This window comes from Narcine bancroftii, chromosome 1 (assembly GCF_036971445.1).
Source record: "Narcine bancroftii isolate sNarBan1 chromosome 1, sNarBan1.hap1, whole genome shotgun sequence".
NCBI lineage: Eukaryota > Metazoa > Chordata > Chondrichthyes > Torpediniformes > Narcinidae > Narcine > Narcine bancroftii.
In genome coordinates this window covers 208,347,958-208,367,572 of record NC_091469.1, presented here as the reverse complement: position 1 = coordinate 208,367,572, position 19,615 = coordinate 208,347,958, and the positions used below count along the sequence as shown (strand labels likewise).

The following is a 19,615-nucleotide window of genomic DNA, read 5'->3' as shown; positions in this document are numbered from 1 at the left end:
GAGAATAAGGAAAATGTTGGATGTTGTAGGAATGTTGTCTGGTAAAGAGTTGAAAATAAGAAAACAGAAATGGAAAAGGAGGAAAGGTAATGATGGAAAAACGGAAAGAGAAGATAAACAAAATATAAAATGGCTACGCTGAACTATATGACTCTAAATATTAATGGAATACATAACCAAATTAAAAGGAAGAAACTACTAAATTTACTGAAAAAGGAAAAAATAGATATAGCATTTGTCCAAGAAACACACTTAACTGAATTGGAGCACAAGAAATTAAAGAGAGATTGGGTAGGACATGTAACAGCAGCATCGTATAATTCAAAAGCAAGAGGAGTGGCTATATTAATTAGCAAAAATGTGCCATTTAAAATAGAAGAGGAAATAATAGATCCAGCAGGGAGATATGTTATGATAAAATGTCAGATATATTCAGAGCTTTGGAATCTACTTAATATATATTCACCTAACGAAGAAGATCAAAAGTTTATGCAAGATATCTTTTTGAAGGTAGCTAATACGCAAGGGAACATACTAATAGGAGGGGATTTCAATCTGAATTTGGATCCAAATATGGATAAAACGGGGAAAAAAATTAACAGGAAGAACAAAGTAACCAAATTTATAATTAAATCAATGCAAGAAATGAAACTTGTGGACATATGGAGCAAACAAAACCCAAAAGAAAAGGAATACTCATACTACTCGACTAGACATAAAACATACTCAAGGATAGACCTATTCCTGTTATCAGCCCACGTTCAAGGGAGAGTTAGGAAAACGGAATATAAAGCTAGACTATTATCGGACCACTCACCCCTGTTATTGGCAATAGAGCTAGAGGACATCCCTCCAAGAATGTATAGATGGAGATTAAACCCCATGCTACTTAAAAGACAGGATTTTAGAGAATTTATTGAAAAACAATTAAAAATGTACTTTGAAGTAAATACGGAATCAGTGGAAGATAAGTTTATACTATGGGACGCAATGAAAGCATTCATTAGAGGGCAAATAATAAGTTATGCAACCAAGATGAAGAAGGACTATAATCAGGAAACAGAGCAGTTGGAAAGGGAAATAATAAACATAGAAAAAAAATTAGCAATAAAGGAAGATACAACCAAAAGAAGAGAATTGGCGGATAAAAAAATAAAATATGAAACATTACAAACATATAAGGTGGAGAAGAATATAATGAAGACAAAACAGAAATATTATGAACTAGGGGAAAAAACACACAAAATCCTAGCATGGTAGCTTAAGACAGAGCAAACTAAGAAAATGGTATTGGCAACAAGGAAAAAAGACAAACAAATTACATATAATCCAAAAGAAATTAAGGAAAACTTCAGAGAATTCTATGAACAATTATACCGAACCGAAAACGAAGGGAAAGAAGGGAAAATAGATGAATTTTTGACTAAAATTGAACTACCAAAACTACAAATAGAGGAATAAAATAAATTAACAGAACCATTTGGAACAGTAGAAATACAAGAGATAATAAAAAATTTACCAAATAATAAGACACCAGGAGAGGATGGACTCCCAATAGAATTCTACAAAACATTTAAAGACCTAATAATACCGCCCCTCCTGGATGTAATCAACCAGATTGATGAGACACAAAACTTACCAGATTCATGTAAAACAGCAATAATTACAGTGATACTAAAACAAGGGAAAGATCCACTCTCACCAGCGTCATATAGACCAATATCTCTGCTAAACACAGATTATAAGATAATAGCTAAACTATTAGCGAACAGATTAGCAGAACAGGTACCGAAAATGGTAAATTTAGACCAAACTGGATTTATCAAAAAAAGACGCAAAACAGACAATATTTGTAAATTTATTAACTTAATTCATGCAGTAGAAGGAAATAAAGCACCGGCAGTAGCAGTTGCTTTAGACGCAGAGAAGGCCTTCGACAGAGTAGAATGGAATTACTTGTTCAAAGTATTGCAAAAATTCAGTTTACCGGAGAAGTATATTAATTGGATTAAAGCATTATATAAGGGACCGTTAGCGAAAGTGACAGTAAATGGACATGTATCAAAGCAATTTAACTTAAGCAGGTCAACGCGGCAGGGATGCCCACTATCACCATTATTGTTTGCGCTAGCTATAGAACCACTAGCAGAATCGATAAGAAGAGATAATAATATAAAAGGAATAAAAATAAAAGACAGGGAATATAAAATCAGTCTGTTTGCGGATGATGTGATAGTGTACTTAACAGAACCAGAACTATCAATAAAAGAACTATATAAGAAATTGAAGGAATATGGAGAAGTGTCGGGATACAAGATAAACGTAAATAAAAGTGAAGCAATGCCTATGAATAACGCGGATTTCTCAAAATTTAAGGAGGAATCCCCATTCAGATGGCAAACGCAGGCAATAAGATACCTAGGTGTGCAAATACACAAAAATCTAGGCCAATTATATAAACTCAATTACAATCCACTAATGAAAAAATTACAGGACGATTTAGAGCATTGGAAAGAGCTACCACTAACACTGATAGGAAGGATAAACTGTATTAAAATGAACATTTTTCCAAGGATACTATACTTATTTCAGGCATTGCCAATACAACTGACAGAAAAATTCTTCAAAGAGTTAAAGAAAATAATAAGGAGATTTTTATGGAGAGGGGGGAAACCGAGGATAGCACTAGATAAATTAACAGAATGGTATAAACAAGGAGGCTTACAATTGCCAAACTTCAAAAATTATTATAGAGCCGCACAATTAAGGTACCTATCAGATTTTTACCAAACAAGGGAAAAACCAGACTGGACGAGACTAGAATTAGATAAAATAGGGGAAAAGATACCTGAACACATATTATATAAATGGGACGAAAAATTGGTACAACATAGAACTTCTCCAGTATTACACCATCTCCTCAATATATGGAAGAAGATTCATGTAGAAAGAAATAAAATAAATTACCAAATACCAAAACTAATATTGACGCAAAATAAGCTACTCTCTTTTACAATAGACAACCTTGCCTTTAGAAAATGGGGAAAAAAAAGGGATTAAAAGAATAGAAAATTGTTTTTCAGGAAGTAGATTCTTATCCTTTGAACAAATGAGAGATAAGTACAATATAACTGGAGATACAGCGCTGGCATATTACCAACTGAGATCCTACTTGAAAGATAAATTAGGAAGCAACTTGAGTTTACCAGAGGGAAGTAACCTTGAATATGTGATTACAGATACAATGTTAATCAAAAGATTTATAAAAAATATGTATATTAAACTGCAAGAAAAGGAAAATGAGGAAACAAATGGTAAAACTAAACAAAAATGGGAACAAGATTTAAATATAAAGATAAAAAAGGAAACATGGGAGAAGTTATGCTCTGGAACGATGAGAAATACAATAAATACGAGGCTACGAATGATACAATATAATTGGTTACACAGACTATACATTACACCGCAAAAGTTAAATAAATGGGACCCAACAGTATCTGATAGATGTTTTCGATGTAAAAAAGAAAGGGGAACAACAATTCATGCAATCTGGACATGTGAGAGAGTAGAAAAATTTTGGGATGATCTCAATCAGATATTAAATAAAATAACAGAAAACAATATACCAAAGAATCCAGAGATCTTTCTCCTAAGTAACATAAAAAATAAAGAATTTGGAATTGACTTGGAAGATGCACAAAAAAGATTTGTCAAGATAGCCCTAGCCGTAGCAAAAAAATGTATTATGTCAACCTGGAAATTGGAAGATAATTTGAAAATACAACAATGGTATATAGAAATGAATAAATGTATTCCATTAGAAAAAATAACATATAGTTTAAGAAATAATATTGAAATATTCGAACAAGTATGGGAGCCTTACATTAAATACAATAGCGAAAACCTACCGGGAACAAACATTACCTAAGTTGATGGAAGGAGAAGAAAAGAAAAGAATGGACTCAGTAGAATTTCTGGTGTATTTTTGTTGAATGACAACATTGTCTAACTGAATTAATGCAACCTAGATTGTATACCTAAAATGGATGAGAGGGGGGGGTGGCTTGGGAGGAGGGAGGGGGGAGGGAGAAAAAGTCACTGTAAATGTGTGGAAAAGAAAAAGTGTATATCATGGCTATTGTGATTTATGGTGTGAAAAATAAAAAATTAAAAAAAAAAGAAGTAGTAAGTGAACCCAGTTAAACTTACCTAGGTCGCATCCATGGGCGATTTGAACAGTAAAATGGCCGACTCGCTTATTCCGGTGACATCAGTGCTTGCGTGCGTGTGTCACCGGGCAGCCAGCGTCTGGCAGTACTTCTGGTGAGTGCATGATGCATATTTGGGGATGGGATCCCCCTTAAATCACCGAGTTGGCGATTTAATGGGTCGATTCCACTGCAATTCAAAAGGTGCTTCTAGCACCTTTGCCACAGTAATCGCACCCGGGACCCAGGAGGGCTACCCAGGCCCTTCAGTTTAAAAGGGGCGAGTGCGGATTCAAACCTGGTTCATTGTTATTATAATAGTATTGTGCTAACAGTAAACAATCCTTAATAAACCATCTTCCATTAATATTGGATCTGAAGTATCTAAAATAGGATTAGAGTTAGGGATCTAAAATAGAGGGTAATCATGAAACTATTGATGCTGTAAAACTGATGTTAAAAAGAACCACAGAACTGCTAGAAACACCCAGTGGGCAGCAGCTGTAGAAAGAGAAACAGGATTAATGTTTGAGATGGAAGGGCTCTCGTGATGTTGCCTGCCCTGCATATTTCCAGCATTCTCTTTTATATTTCAAGCAAATGTCTGTGCAGAATTATGAGCTTTGCCACTGAGGCAAGTTTAACGGTTAACACAATGCCTTTACAGCACCAAGAATCAGGACCGAACCAGGGTTCGAATCCTGCACTCTCTGTAAGGGGTTTGTACATTCTCCCCACGTCTGCGTCAGTTTTCTCCTGGGGCTCCAGTTTCTTTCCACCCATACCGGGATGTAGCTTAATAGGGTGTAAATTGGGCAGCACGGACTCGTAGGGTTGAATTGGCCTGTTACAGAGCTGTATGTCTAAATTAAAAATAAATAACCATGATTTATTTCATTTTAACTGTTGCAGCAAGAACAGCAGCAAAGTCATCCCTTTACATACAGTATTTCAACACAGGGATGGAGGCCACCCCCTCCCTACCCACTAAATGTTCAACATAGCTAGTGGAGTTGTTCAAGTGAACCGGCGTGGACTTGAACGGCCGACATGGCCTGTTTCCATGCTGTAAACAGTTATATGGTTATTGGAATATAAGGTTGTCCTGATGAGTAAAATGCATTGAATAGTATCAGTGATCCCTCACTCGAGAATTTGAGCATGAATTCTTCTTGCCTGTTTCAGTTGGACACCCTGGAGGTCCTTGGAGATGACAACATCAGTGGAATGGCAAGGTGCCCTTATGATCCAAAACATGCAAATGTTGCACTTTTTGCTGGTAAGACTTTTTCTAGACTTTGTACTCAGTTGTTGATTTAAATCAGTGGTTCTCAGCCTTTCTCTTTCCACTCACACACTACTTTAAGTATTCCCTATACCATAGGTGCTCTGTGATTAGTAAGGGATTGCTTAAGGTGGTATGTGGGTGGAAAGGAAAAGATTTGAAAACCACTGTTTTAATTGTACCTCATTGACTCATTATGTTCACGGTTTCATAACTCCAAAGGAAATGGGCCAATGACAATTTTTCTCAAGCAAAATATTTCAGAAACAATTGGGTCTAGAGCAGTGATTCTCAACCTTCTCTTCCCACTCACATCCCAACCTTAATAAATCCCTTTCTAATTACAGAGCACCAATGGCAAAGGGATTACCTCAAGTGGGATGTGAGTGGGAAGGGAAGGTTGAGAATCACTGCTCGAAACCCAATTGTTACTGAAATATTTTGCTTGAGAAAAATTGTCATTGGCCCATTTCTTTTGGAGTTATGAAACCGTGCACATAACAAGTCAATGAGGTATGATTAAAATAGTGGTTTTCAAACTTTTTCTTTCCACCCACATACCTCCTTAAGCAATCCCTTACTAATGCACCTATTGCATAGGGATAACTTAAAGTGGTGTATGTGTGGAAAGAATAAGGTTGAGAACCAGTTTTAAATATTAATTCAAGATATATTCTTGAGCCTTTCTCCCTCAAGAAATACAGACCTGAAACAGAGAACTCTGAATCCAAAGCTATGTGCTATCCCTCTCATGCCTATATCATCCACTGTTAAAGGAGCAACACTTGGCCAATTCTGTGTGGGTTAACCGACTCATTTAGCCGGTCTGTCCCCGCCAATCGTGTGGTGTGAAACCTTCCCAACCTGGCAGAGTGAATTAAATTTAACCGGGTTCAGACACTTGGTGGGGGCTAGTGTCAGGACCCGGCTGAGTTAACTCACTAACCGCCTTCTGTCAGTGTGAAAGCATACCCTGCTCTCGCATTGTCACTGCTGGAGGTGGGACCCTCCCCCCCACTTAAAATGCTGGGTTGCTGATTAACCAGGTAAATCATGGTGCAATGGGAAAGACTCCTGAGTGCAGGAGGCCTGGTGAGTTTACCTGCTTCCTAGGCGGGTTGGCAATGTGAAAGGGGCTTTTGAGAAGTTCAAATGGGAAGGCAGAACATTTTAACCATTGCAGTGCATCAGTCAATACATTATCATGAACTTTCCTTATCCAGTGCTTTTTCCCACATAAAACCTCCAAGCTGACAGGGATCTGCAATCATTTCCTGTCCCCAGAAGCTCATTCACATTTCTCACCCTCATCGGTGATGTGTTGTAACAGTGTGCATTCTGCTTATTCATTGTGTACAGCTGATCCACATCCACATAAATAGCGACATCCAATTATTGGCCAAAAGTTTCCGCACAACATCTGGCAGTCTGAGGAATGGTCCTGAATTCCCACACAGCTGATCATTCTGGTCATTTTACTGTTATGACAAACGCACTCTCATGTTGGTCTCCTCATGGAATCCAATGGTTTAGCCCAACCTTAGTGTGCTTTTTCAACCAGTTTGAGTGAGCCTGCATCAGTATTGACCTGAAGAGAAATGGCTGACCAAATATTGACTGGAATCTTCCTTAGAGCAAAAGGATAAGATGGGACAGAATTTGTTAGGTGCGTCCAAGAAGGATCTCTGACTCATATGTGGACAGGCTGACTAGAGGAGTGCCATGCTGGATTGAGTACTGGCAATGAGCCTGGTCAGGAGACAGACCTCTCAGTGGGCGAGCATTTTCGAGATGATGACCACAACTCCCTGACCTTAGCATAACCATGGACAATCAGGGGAACAGATAAAATGGGAAAATGTTTATTTGAGGAAGAGCTAATTGGAATGGGATGAGGTAAGAACTTGAGTCCATAAATTAGGAACAGATGTTCTCAGGGAAATACACAACAGACACATGGAGAATGTTTAGGAAGCCTTTGTATGGATAGGTTTGGTACACAAAGACAGGGGAAGGATGTTGAGTAAAGGAACCATGATTGACAAAAGAGGTAGAAGATTTAATCAAGAAGAAAGAAGCATACTTAAGGTTTAGGAAGCAAAATTCAGGCAGGGTTCTTGTGAGTTATAAGCTAGGTAAGAATGAACAAACATAAGAAGGGACTTCAGAGAGCTAGAAGAGGACATGAGAAATCCTTGCAAAATAGGATTAATGAAAACCCCCAACGCATTGTAGACATATGTGAAGAACAGGATGACCAGAGTGAGAATAAGACCATCTAAGCATAAAGGGGAAAGCGTGCCTGGAGGTGGAAGAAGTAAGGGAGGCTTTTCATGAATACCTTGCTTCAGTGCTCACCAGGGAGAAGGAAGGTATTCATGTTGAGGTTAAGGAAGAGGTCACGTTGGAGCTTCTGAAAACAATTCAGACAGAGACTGGATGGGAGAAATACCACGTTACTATGCAAAACGTTTAACAAGATTTCCCCATGGTAGGCTCAATCAGAAAGCCATGAGGCTTGGAATCCATGGAAATTTGTCTGCATGGATTTGAAATAGGCTAGTCAGTCGAAGTCAGAAGATGGTAGTAGCTGGAGCATATTCTGCCAGGAGGGTGGTGACTGTTGTGGGATCCTTGATCTCTGTGATTTTATAGATGACTTGGATGAGGGAATGGAGGCGTGGTTTAGTAAGTTTGCAGTTGACATGAAGGCTGGAGATGTTGCAGATAATATAAAAGGTTATCATAGGTTAAAAGGGGATATAGACAGGATGCAGAGTTGGGTGGAGAAGTGGCAGATGGACTTCAATCTGGATGAGTGTGACGTGATGCACTTTTGAAGATCAAACTTGAAGGCAAAGTAGGTGGTTAATGACAGAATTCTTAGCTGTGTAGGGTTACAGAGAGTTCTTGGGGTCTAAGTCCATAGACCCCTTAAGGTTACCATATAAATTGATAGAGTGGCCTTCATTACTCATGCTGTGAGATAATGTTGCAGCTCTATAAAACTGTGGTTCGACCACACTTAGCATATTGCGTTCAGTTCTGCTTGCCTCATTAGAGGAAGGATGTGGAGGCTTTAGAGAGCTGCCTGGATTGGAGGTTGTCTTATGACGTTGAGTGAGCTAGGCCTTTCCTCTTTGGAAAACTGAAGGATGAGAGGTGACATAATAGAGGAGTAGAGGAGTACAGGATTATAAGGCATATACAGGGAGGACGCCCAGCTCCTTTCTCGCAGGTCGACAATAACCGGTACCACAGGATATCCATTTAAAGTAAGTTGAGCAGGTGTCAGAGGTAAGTTTATTACACATCGAGTAATCAGTGCCTGAAATGCTTTGCCAGGGGTGGTGGTGGAGGCTGATACAAAAGGGACATTTAAAAGATCCTCCAATAATTGAGGGTAATGGGCTGTGGGGGAGGGAAGGATTTGATTGAAGTAGAGTAGTTTATAAAGGTTGGCACATCATGGGCCAAAGGGCCTGTAGTGCATTGCTCTATGTTCCATGTTCTAAATGACTACAAAATAACCACGCAATTTACATTTTTATTTAATTATATTTAACTAAGAGCTTTCTAGCACTTTAAAACATTATAATTTTAGAAATGATTTTATTTTGTACATTTAACTTCTAGTGGTTATTGAATACTTTAAACATGATTATCAGAGACATTCATTGGCATGCCCCAACATTCTATCTTGCTAACACTGGGCCCCTGTTCTCACTTCATTAATGGACAGAAAATTCAATGGTCTGGAATTGAGTCTCAAAAATAACTTCCTTAAATCTCTTCAACTTTTGATCCCTTACTTGAAAACCTTCAGAAATATCGTCGCCTCAGCAAAACATTTGGCGATTCTTCCTCATGAATTTTTTCTGGCTCAAAGCCCATTTTCCATATACCCATCTGTGAAATGCCTTCACAAATTATTTATATTCACAGGCCTTTATGAAAGCAGGTTGCTTACTGACTTCTCAATCACAGCGAGTGCCTGCTATAATTAAAACTCAAAACGCTACTGTTAAGTTAGCTTTGAGCTCAAAAACAAAATCTAGCAGCAGAAATTTTTTTTAAAAAAACAATACCAGGATTCATGCAAGCTGGTTAATTCGGAAGGGTCTGAATACAGGAAAGTAGAAATATCACTAAATGTTCTCATTTAAAAAGAGTGGGGAAAGAAAAGGGTTAAGTATAAAGGTTAATTTCAGCCAAACAGGATGTGTGTTTTTGGAAGTAGGGAAATTTTAATTGGTTGGAATATCTAATATGAAAACTGTATTCTCTTCCACTTTGTAGTCAAGGATACAGATGTAAGGCACATAGGACATGCATTCAGAGAGATGGGTCTGAGTAGGAATTAGGAATTGCTGCTCTGGTTCAGAGTTGGCCAGAATCCAATATTTGACTGTGAAAATTTAAGCAGATTTGCTTGCAGTGATTTTCTTTATTATTATTGTTCTTGCTCTTGGAACAGTTTCTGCAGATAACATATTTAATTCAGGGCAGATTAGAGTTTGTTGACAAATCCTTGGATGGTGCTGGTGGACCCCTGAATGTCAAAACTCAAGTCGCTTATGGGAATAAAGTGGAGAGCATCCAAACCTGAATTAAAAATGAAATAATTTTGGAACCAATTCCAAACCTTTTACAGAGTATTTTCCACTATCTGATGTAGCATGTGGTTTTTTTTTTCCAGAAGGTAAACTGTATTCAGCAACAGTAACAGATTTCCTTGCAATTGATGCAGTTATATATCGGAGTCTTGGAGATAGTCCAACACTACGGACAGTAAAGCATGACTCAAAATGGTTGAAAGGTGAGCGAGCAGAAATTTTCTTTGAATACTCTGCTTTCAGATATACAAACTGTCATCTTTCTAAAATCTTGTGACTTTTATTTGAAGAAAGCAACTTTCTGGGTTAATATTTGAGTGAAATCCAAATGGTGTCGCACAGTACTGATAACACACAGCTCAGCATGTCATGGGATACAAAAGAGGCTCTGCAGGCTCCTTCTGGAATGTTTTTCATAATGCCATCTTCTATCTTTGATATTTAAAATCCATTCTCTTGCATAACAGTACATGCAGAGAGCAATGGTGAACTTATTCATTCTGTGTCATCCGATGTTAATTGTCCCACTGAACACTTGTGGGAATGGTGCATCATACCACTGAAAACCAGCTCTAGCAGTTATTCTAAGGAGATTATCTCACACAACATGAGAAATAGTGATAATGAGTTGATTGTCATATACTATGTACTATGTACATAAGCAGTGAAATTCTTAACTTCTCGTAGCTGAACAGATACTTTGTTAAAAAAAACATTTGTAAACTTAACCAAATTAAAAAGAGACAATAAATACATAAACATTGATAAATAATAAATATTCACAGTTATAGTAGTGAAAAAGTAACTTTGTAATTAGTCCTGATTAGTGTACCAAGGGGAGGTTCAAGAGCTGGATAGCTGTTGGAAAGAAACTAGAGGTGCTGGTTTTGAGGTTTCTGTACCTTCTGCCCAAAGATACTTGGTAGAGGCTGTAACCAGGGTGATGGTGGGGGCAGGGGTGGGGGGGGGGGGGGGTGCTTTATGATGTTGGCTGCCTTCTTAAGGCAGTGGCTCACACTGATGTATTCAATGGAAGGGAGGTCAGATCCTGTGATGGGCCTGGTTATGTTGCTACCTTTTGTGTTCCTGGGCATTTGCATTCCCTACCAAGGTTGTGATGCAATCTGTTAATATGCTTTTTACATATACTTTTTGCATCCTACTTGGCAGTGTCCTAAAGTAAAACTTTTCTGGCTTGATGTGAGTAACTTATTGGAACAAATAACCGGGATTAAATTCCCGCAGGATCCAATCCTATTTCTTTTAGGTAATATCAAAGGTACATTAACATTAAATATGTATAAAATAAAGTCTGTGAAAATTGCCTTAACAAATGTATTGCTATAAGTTGGAAATCAGATACAGAGTTAGGAATGGAGAGATGTAATGTGGAAATTTGTAGCTGATTACCACTTGAGAAAATTACATATAGCCTAAGAAATAGTTACTGTTATGGAGTTCAGAGGACCTCAAAAACAGGCAGCAATAGATATGCACTACAACACAGGGTTATTTAAACAAAAGTAGTTTTTAATTATAATTGAACAAGAAAACAGAATTAAACTTTATTTAACATATTACTTAACCTACCTAACCTACTTAATCCCCCCTCTAATACTAAGAGCAGGTGTGTGTAATGTATATTTAAGATTAGAAAAGTTCTTTGGATCAAAGTCCAATCTCACTGGTTGCAGGCAACTCTTGTACTGTGCACAGAAGTTAGCATTAACCAAGTTCACCAGCCTTTGGTGCTTAACAGGCAAATGGTTACCACTCAGGAGGGTTCTTGCTGGTTTTCAGAGAGAGATTCCTTTTCCAGGACATCCGCAACTGATTCTTTCTTAATCAGTCTTGCTGACGAAACTTGCCCCCTTCAAGGTTCTCCAGATTATCCTCTTTCTTTCAGGTCACCAGTCTTCTCCTTTGACCAGACAGCCTTCCAAAGTTTGCCAGCTTGTCCCTCTGGAACTGATTTCTGTGACTCCTTCTCTCTCAGTTTCACACCTCCCTCTCTGAGAGCAAAACTGTTCTGTCCCTGCCTGCAAAAATCACATGCTCTCCCAGGCAAGCTGTATTCTGCAACTTTGTTGCTTTCTACAAAAAGCCTTCTGCAAAAGTCCTGCAAAGATTCTGTGCTTTAAAATGTTTGTTTGCAAGCTGCTCTAATAATTCCTCCCAAACCACCACTAAATACTCTGTCACAATACCATCTATTTTGTTAAATATGGTGCCCATATTTGCAGAATGTGGGAATTAATGTTTAATAATAATCTCTGGTAACCTCAATCCTTGGTGACCTTTATTTGATGGTAAATATGATCTCTGAAAAAGGACTCTCTGGGCAATCTCCAGCATCTTGTGTCTGTTTCATTCTTTCTTGGGCCTTTAGGGGAAAGGGGTTGGGGGAGTGGGATAGATATATACCACATGTATAATGGATAAAACTATTTTAAAGATTTGTACTGTAAATTTTATTTGGTGTTTAAAACTTACAAATAAAATATTTTAAAAAAGCTTTTCACAGTGCACCTGTAGTAATATGATAGGTTATTCATGGACGTGCCAAATCTCCTCAGACTCTTTAGAAAGTAGAGGTGTTGTTGTGTCTTCTTCAAGGTTGCCTTAATGTGCTGCCTTCGGTCGGGGGTGGGGGGGGGGGGGTCATCTGATCAATGAACACCAGGAACTTGAAGGTACAAACCTTCTCCACCTCGCTCCCATCCATGCAGATAGGTATGTAGTCCATCAGCATTCCCTTCCCAAAATCAACAATCATTTCTTTGGTGTTGGTGATGTTGAGAACAAGATTGTTGTTCAGGCCCCACCCAACCAGGTTCTCGATCTCCATCCTGTATTCCATCATGTCCAGTTATTCAGTCAATGGTGGTAATGTCTTCAGCAAATTTGTAGATCACGTTAGAGTCAATTTGGACTACGTATTCATGAGTGCACAGGGAGTAGAGCTGGGGACTAAAGCACACAGCCTTGGGGTGCCCCTGTGTCAGTGGTCAGCGTGGAGGAGGTAATCCTGCCGATACACATTGATTGTGGTCTGCTGATGTGGAAGGGAAGTGTTTGTCCTTCCCCACTTGTACAGTAGAACTCATTGTTTGAACTATGTGTAAATGTGTGCTTCCTTATTTTGTTACAGAACCTTACTTTGTCCAGGCAGTGGATTACAAGGATTACATCTACTTCTTCTTTCGAGAAATAGCTATAGAATACAACACCATGGGAAAGGTAGTGATCAGAAGTTTCCTGAATAGTGTTGGTGTTATCACCAGTTAAAGTTACAGACTACTGCTTGTCTTACCTGATGTAAGACTGCTTTGGTAATGTGTTTGCCTTTTGTTGATTGAACGTGTAGTGAAGTACACATCATAACAGTAGCATGATAGTTGCATGAATTAATGAAGATTCAGTCCTAAAAAGATATGCGACTTTCTGAACCTCCAACTCGGGCTCCATTTCCATCCTGTAAATGGCAAACCTTTTCTGGAGTTTAATGACTCCATTGGCTGTGTGTGGTTCCACAAACCATGGCACAGAAGGAAACTGTTCAGCCCATAAAATCCAAATTGGTTAAAGAAGAATGATTCCGCTAAACCCACCCTTCCAGCTATTGGTCCAAAAACTTCTAAATTACAACCAAATGTATGCTATTCTAAGTACTTTTTGACCATAAAACCAAATGTAATTCTTTCATCATCTTTCTTTTCCTCTCCTGCGATTACAAGGATCTGTGGTCAGGCACATCCATGATCCCTCTACCCAGTTGCACTTTTCACCATTTATTGGCTCGTTTGTCCTGTTGGACTTATTTGGATCTGAAAGTAACACAGCCATATTCATGTCAGATTTGAGTTGTGAATATTATCCTATCCTTCATTTTATGGACCATGTCTGAACACACAAAATTGAGTGAAACATGATAGGCTGTAGATGCTGTGATTGTAGTCACCACATCAAAATGCTGGAGGAACTCAGCCAGTCTTTTCATTATCTATACGATACAAAGATATATTGTCGATGGTTCGGGCCTGAGCCCTTCTTATCAGGCCTGAAACATTGGCAATATACTTTGATTCCTATACAGATGCTTCTCAACTTAAGATGGGGTTACGTTCTGACAGACCCATGGTAAATCAAAAGGAAAGTAATTTGAAGAAGAATACAGGTATAACTTGTATAACACCGACAGCGCTGTATCAGTCCCCACACTGATCCCGCTGCCCTGCTCCCTCTCGACAGTGCTGTATCCGTCCCCACACTGATCCCGCTGCCCAGCTCTCCCCCGACAGCGCTGTATCAGTCCCCACACTGATTCCACTGCCCTGCTCCCTCTCGACAGCACTGTATCAGTCCCCATACTGATCCCGCTGCCCAGCTCTCCCCCGACAGCTCTGTATGTCCCCACACTAATCCTGCTGCCCTGCTCTCTCCCCAAAGCCCTTTATAATTCCCAACTCTGATTCCACTGCCCTGCTCTCTCCTGACAGTATTGTATCAGTCCCCACAATGATCCTGCTGCCCCGGTCTCTTCCAACAGCCCTGCGAGCTTTCTGACTTGATCAATCACTGAAAGAAGTGCTTGACCAAGGAGGCTACAAATAATTCACATTATCAATGTTTATTGGAAAAATCAACGATACTTGAAACACGTTTTATTACGTTAACGCATTACGCGGAAATAAATAATGACAGTCATGTTATGTGCCATCAAAACTTCAAAAAATTGTTAAGTCGGACCATCGTAAGTAGGGAAGTCCCTGTAAATGCTGAAAAGACTGACTGGGTTCCTTTACTGAACACACAATTTTCTGACTTAGTAGGTAAGCTTGGTGAATCTTTAACTAACTGAAATGCTGTTGAAAGAGGTTTTCAAAATAATTCATAAGGGATGACTAAAGAACATTAATGCAGTGTCACTGGCATATAATTAATAGGGCAAACCTCCTGGTGCAACCTTCCATTGGAAACCTGGCTCCCAGCTCTTTACCTTGATCCAACTCAGCATGAAGCCTACCTCAGTGTAGGCAGCCAGCTGGAGTCAGGGAATCACGGTGATAGTTGGCACATTCTCCCCTTCGCCTACCCTCACAACCCCAGACGAAAGAACGGCTAAAGCTGTCGGCATCATTAATGTCTCAATCAACAACACTTGGGATGTTTCAAATAATTAAAATGACTTTATTTAACAATTTAAAAAGCTATTTAAATTTAAGAATCAATTAATATATTTAAAACGAACATAAATAAATCACTGAAACCCAGGCACGTTCTGGGACTTGATACCTCCTAGTCCTTTGAATGGGAACCACCTTTCTTGAAAAAAGGTAAAACCTGGCACATGATCAGCATTCCCGGCCTAAACGCTGAGGACCTGTTGAAGATCAAGGTGTCCCCAGATGCCCACCAGAGAAGTAGAGAGGTTGGAGTTGAGCAATAGATAACATGCATGGACCGAAGGTCAGCAATGTAGACAGCAGCAGGGAAACTGGGGTTAAGACCTGGCTGCCAGAGCTGCTGCTGAGACAATGGATCTGCTCTATCACCCACTTGCCAGTGAATCAATAACTGACACGTGCCAAACTCATTCACTTCCAAGAGTCTTACGAATAATAGCACCAAAGGAAGTAGATGCAAAGTTTGTGAAAGACCCAAGCGAACTCCAAGGCATGCACAGGACGGAGCACAAGAACTAAACATTTCAGGAGGTTTGTGTGTTTGTTTGGGAAGTGATGCTAACAGCTACAGCCCATCGCCAGGCTAAGAGGGTCACTGAGATTATGGATGTGGTAATGGTTTTATTCCACAGGGTGTTTATTTCTCCCAAGTCATTCATACATGGTGGGCCAAATACAAAGTGATCCAAGTGAAATGAGTTTCCAACATTTAAGACAGGAAAATCACCGGTAACAGAACTCTAAAGGGATTTCAACATTTGTGCTAAAATTACAATCTTGAGGAGCTGCTGCATCAGTCCTACTGACCCAAAGAACAAAGTGAGTGGGGGGTCAGTACAAGGTTTATGAAAGGCTCCTGCTTGAAGAGAAACTTACCCAGCAAGTTCTTAAACAAAAAGATGTTGATTGATTTCACTTGAGGATATGCTTTCAAATGTGTATAAATATGAAGCTCAAAGGAACACATTTGTAATGCGATTAACAGGCAAATGAACAGATGGTAAAATACAACTTCGGCACTCATTAACTTTTGTCCTGAGAAAAGGCAGTAAGGGTTTCTCATGCATAAGGGACACATTAAGATAATGCCATAACTCCTGTACTGTTGCATTGCCATCCCGTTCTGCATAATGCATGTAAATATCTTTGAATTCCCAATCAAAATTAAAAACGTGGGAGATCATTAATGTAATTTTGTAGCGTCCGAGCTAACTGAACGAGACCAGCAGTCGGTGGGCTCCTGAGAACTTGAGGTTTATTGAGTCTAGGGCGCTGCCATTTTAAGGCCTGCTTCTAAGCTCCCGCCCCCTCACACGCCGGAAACTGCGTCATAGTGACGCAAATTTGCTGCCCGTGTGCATGCGGGCCCTGAGCCTCTGCGGGAAATGACGAACCGCACGATGCCATCTTTGATGCAGCTGCTCTGCTGACGAGCGTGTAACACAAGGAGCCAATTCGCCCAACCATCAACTATGTGCACCGCCACAATCTTGTCGTATGATCAAACAGTAATTTGATTTATAACAATGAAATTAAAGTCAGTGTTTTAAGGAACTACACCACTTTGATTCTGTGATGTGCATATCCCCAAGTCGAGAAACTACCAACAACATCAAATTCAACTTCCCCGATCATCTTTTCTTTTTTACCCCTGAAGGTCATGATTCCAAACAAGTTTCTATATGTATCGCTAAATAAACTAAACGTTAGGTCAGTAACATCTTGTTGAGAAGTGAAAACAAATCCTGAACCGTAGGGACAGGCAAACTAATGGACTGCTGTAGATTAGCTTATACTAGCCACAGTAGAGATTTAACCTTATCATTTTGGCACATTACTACACCAGGAAGTGAGCAGGCTCATCAGTGGGGACGGTTATGTCTTTATCTCTTTTGGACACATATTGAAGCTGAAGAATCCCAATGAGTTGCTGACCTCAGGAGATTCTACATTATTTCTAAGTCTGTTTTTTTTTTCACACCATAAATCACATTAGCCATGATATACACTATTTCTTTTTCACACATATACAGTGACTTCATAAATCACATTAGCCATGATATACACTATTTCTTTTTCACACATATACAGTGACTTTTTCTCCCCCCCCCTCCTCCCAAGCCACCCCCCCACCCCCCCCCCCCTCTCATCCATTTTACTATCTAGGTTGCATTAAGCCAGTCAGACAATGTTGTCATTCAACAAAAATACACCAGAAATTCTACTGAGTCCATTCTTTTCTTTCCTTCTCCTTCCATCAACTTAGGTAATGTTTGTCCCCGGTAGGTTTTCGCTATTGTATTTAATGTAAGGCTCCTATACTTGTTCGAATATTTCAATATTATTTCTTAACCTATATGTTATTTTTTCTAATGGAATACATTTATTCATTTAAATTTAGTAGTTTCTTCCTTTTAATTTGGTTATGTATTCCATTAATATTTAAAGTCATGTAGTTCAGCGTAGCCCTTTTATATTTTGTTTATCTTCTCTTTCCGTTTTTCCATCATTACCTTTCCTCCTTTTCCATTTCTGTTTTCTTATTTTCAACTCTTTATAAGACAACATTCCTACAACATCCAACATTTTCCTTATTCTCCTATTTCTATCCTCTTTATCCCCAATCTCCCCTTCCCCTCCTGAGTTGTCCTTTATCCCTTGTCGGACAACCACATCTCCCCTCTCCATTTGGATTTGCGAATCCACTCGCAAGCGTCAACTGATTTTGCAGTGACCGCTATTTCCCCTCACCCCGCCCCCCCCCCAGAAAAGATTTCACTTTTCATATGTCACAAAGGTCACTCTTTTAATTCCCTCCTTATTCTCTCTATTCCATTACCTTCCCTTATTAATTCTTGTCTATACTATCTATATTTTCCTCTAAGTACAGATACATTCACGTATGCACATTGTCTCTATTCACTCTTATACCTCTTTACCCGCATACATATCAATCGTGATCATTTTTACTCTCATTACCCGTCTTCATCCCTCAGTCTATTTTTGTCTTTACCCACATACATATCAATCGTGATCATTTTAACTCTCATTACCCGTCTTCATCCCTCAGTCTATTTTTGTAATTGTTCTGCAAATTTTCGTGCTTCTTCTGGATCCGAGAATAGTCTGTTTTGTTGTCCTGGAATAAATATTTTCAATACCGCTGGATGCTTTAGTATAAATTTATACCCTTTCTTCCATAAAATCGCCTTTGCTGTATTGAACTCTTTTCTCATCTTTAGGAGTTCAAAACTTATATCTGGATAAATGAAGATTTTTTGCCCTTTATACTCCAGTGGTTTGTTGCCCTCTCTTACTTTTTCCATTGTCTTCTCCAGTACCTTTTCTCTTGTAGTATATCTTAGGAATTTTACTACAATAGATCTTGGTTTTTATTGTGGTTGTGGTTTAGAGGCCCATACTCTATGTGCCCTTTCTATTTCCATTTCTTGCTGTAGTTCTGGACATCCTAGGGTCTTAGGGATCCACTCTTTTATAAACTCCCTCATATTCTTGCCTTCTTCATCTTCCTTAAGGCCCACTATCTTTATGTTATTTCTTCTGTTATAATTTTCCATTGTATCTATTTTTTGAGCTAGTAGTTCTTGTGTCTCTAGTTTTTTTATTAGATTCCTCCAATTTCTTTTTTAAGTCCTCTACCTCCATTTCTGCTGCTACTGCCCGCTCTTCCATCTTGTCCATTTTCTTTCCCATTTCTGTTAAGGTCATCTCTATCTTATTCATTTTCTCTTCTGTGTTGTTTATTCTTTTTCTTAAATCCTTAAATTCCTGTGTTTGCCATTCTTTAAATGACTCCATGTATCCTTTAATAAGAGAAAGTATATCCTTTACCTTGCCTTTCTTTTCTTCTTCTATTTCCCTGTACTCTTCCTCTTCCTCTTCTTCTTCCTCTGGGTTGGCCATCTGTTGTTTCTTTGGTGCCCTTTCCTTCTCTTCTTTCTTGTTTCTATTGTCTTCTGTGGTCTCTTCTTGCTGCAGTTGTTCTGCAGCTGTCGTTGCCGGCTGTGGAGATCGACTCCCCAGCTGGTCCCCCCTCCCGTCGGTGTGTTTTTTTTCATGCGCATGCGCGGTTGCGCACTTTTACTCGGCTCTGTGAGCCATTGTTGTAGTTCTTTTTCTACCGACCTGAGGTAGTGGGGTCCTCTCTCCACAGCGGGCCTCTTCGGACAGGTAAGGCCTTCACCTTTTTCCTCCTTTGTCTTCTCTTCCTCTCTTCTTACCGTTGCTTTCGATTTTTTTTTTTTGTCGCCATTTTCTTTCCACCTTTATACTCACTTTTCTGTAACTTTTATTTCTGTG

The 19,615-nt window shown here is 39.2% G+C and overlaps 1 protein-coding gene across 3 annotated transcripts in view; it reads left to right on the top strand.

The window, feature by feature from the left end:
- sema6a (sema domain, transmembrane domain (TM), and cytoplasmic domain, (semaphorin) 6A) overlaps positions 1–19,615 on the top strand; it is a 129,898-nt gene that overhangs the window by 70,360 nt on the left and 39,923 nt on the right. For all 3 annotated transcript variants that reach the window (XM_069889885.1, XM_069889874.1, XM_069889866.1), the window contains exons 7-9: positions 5,394–5,487; positions 10,193–10,312; positions 13,261–13,349. In XM_069889885.1, the coding sequence (XP_069745986.1) occupies positions 5,394–5,487; positions 10,193–10,312; positions 13,261–13,349 (303 nt within the window). The remainder of the gene's footprint in view (positions 1–5,393; positions 5,488–10,192; positions 10,313–13,260; positions 13,350–19,615) is intronic.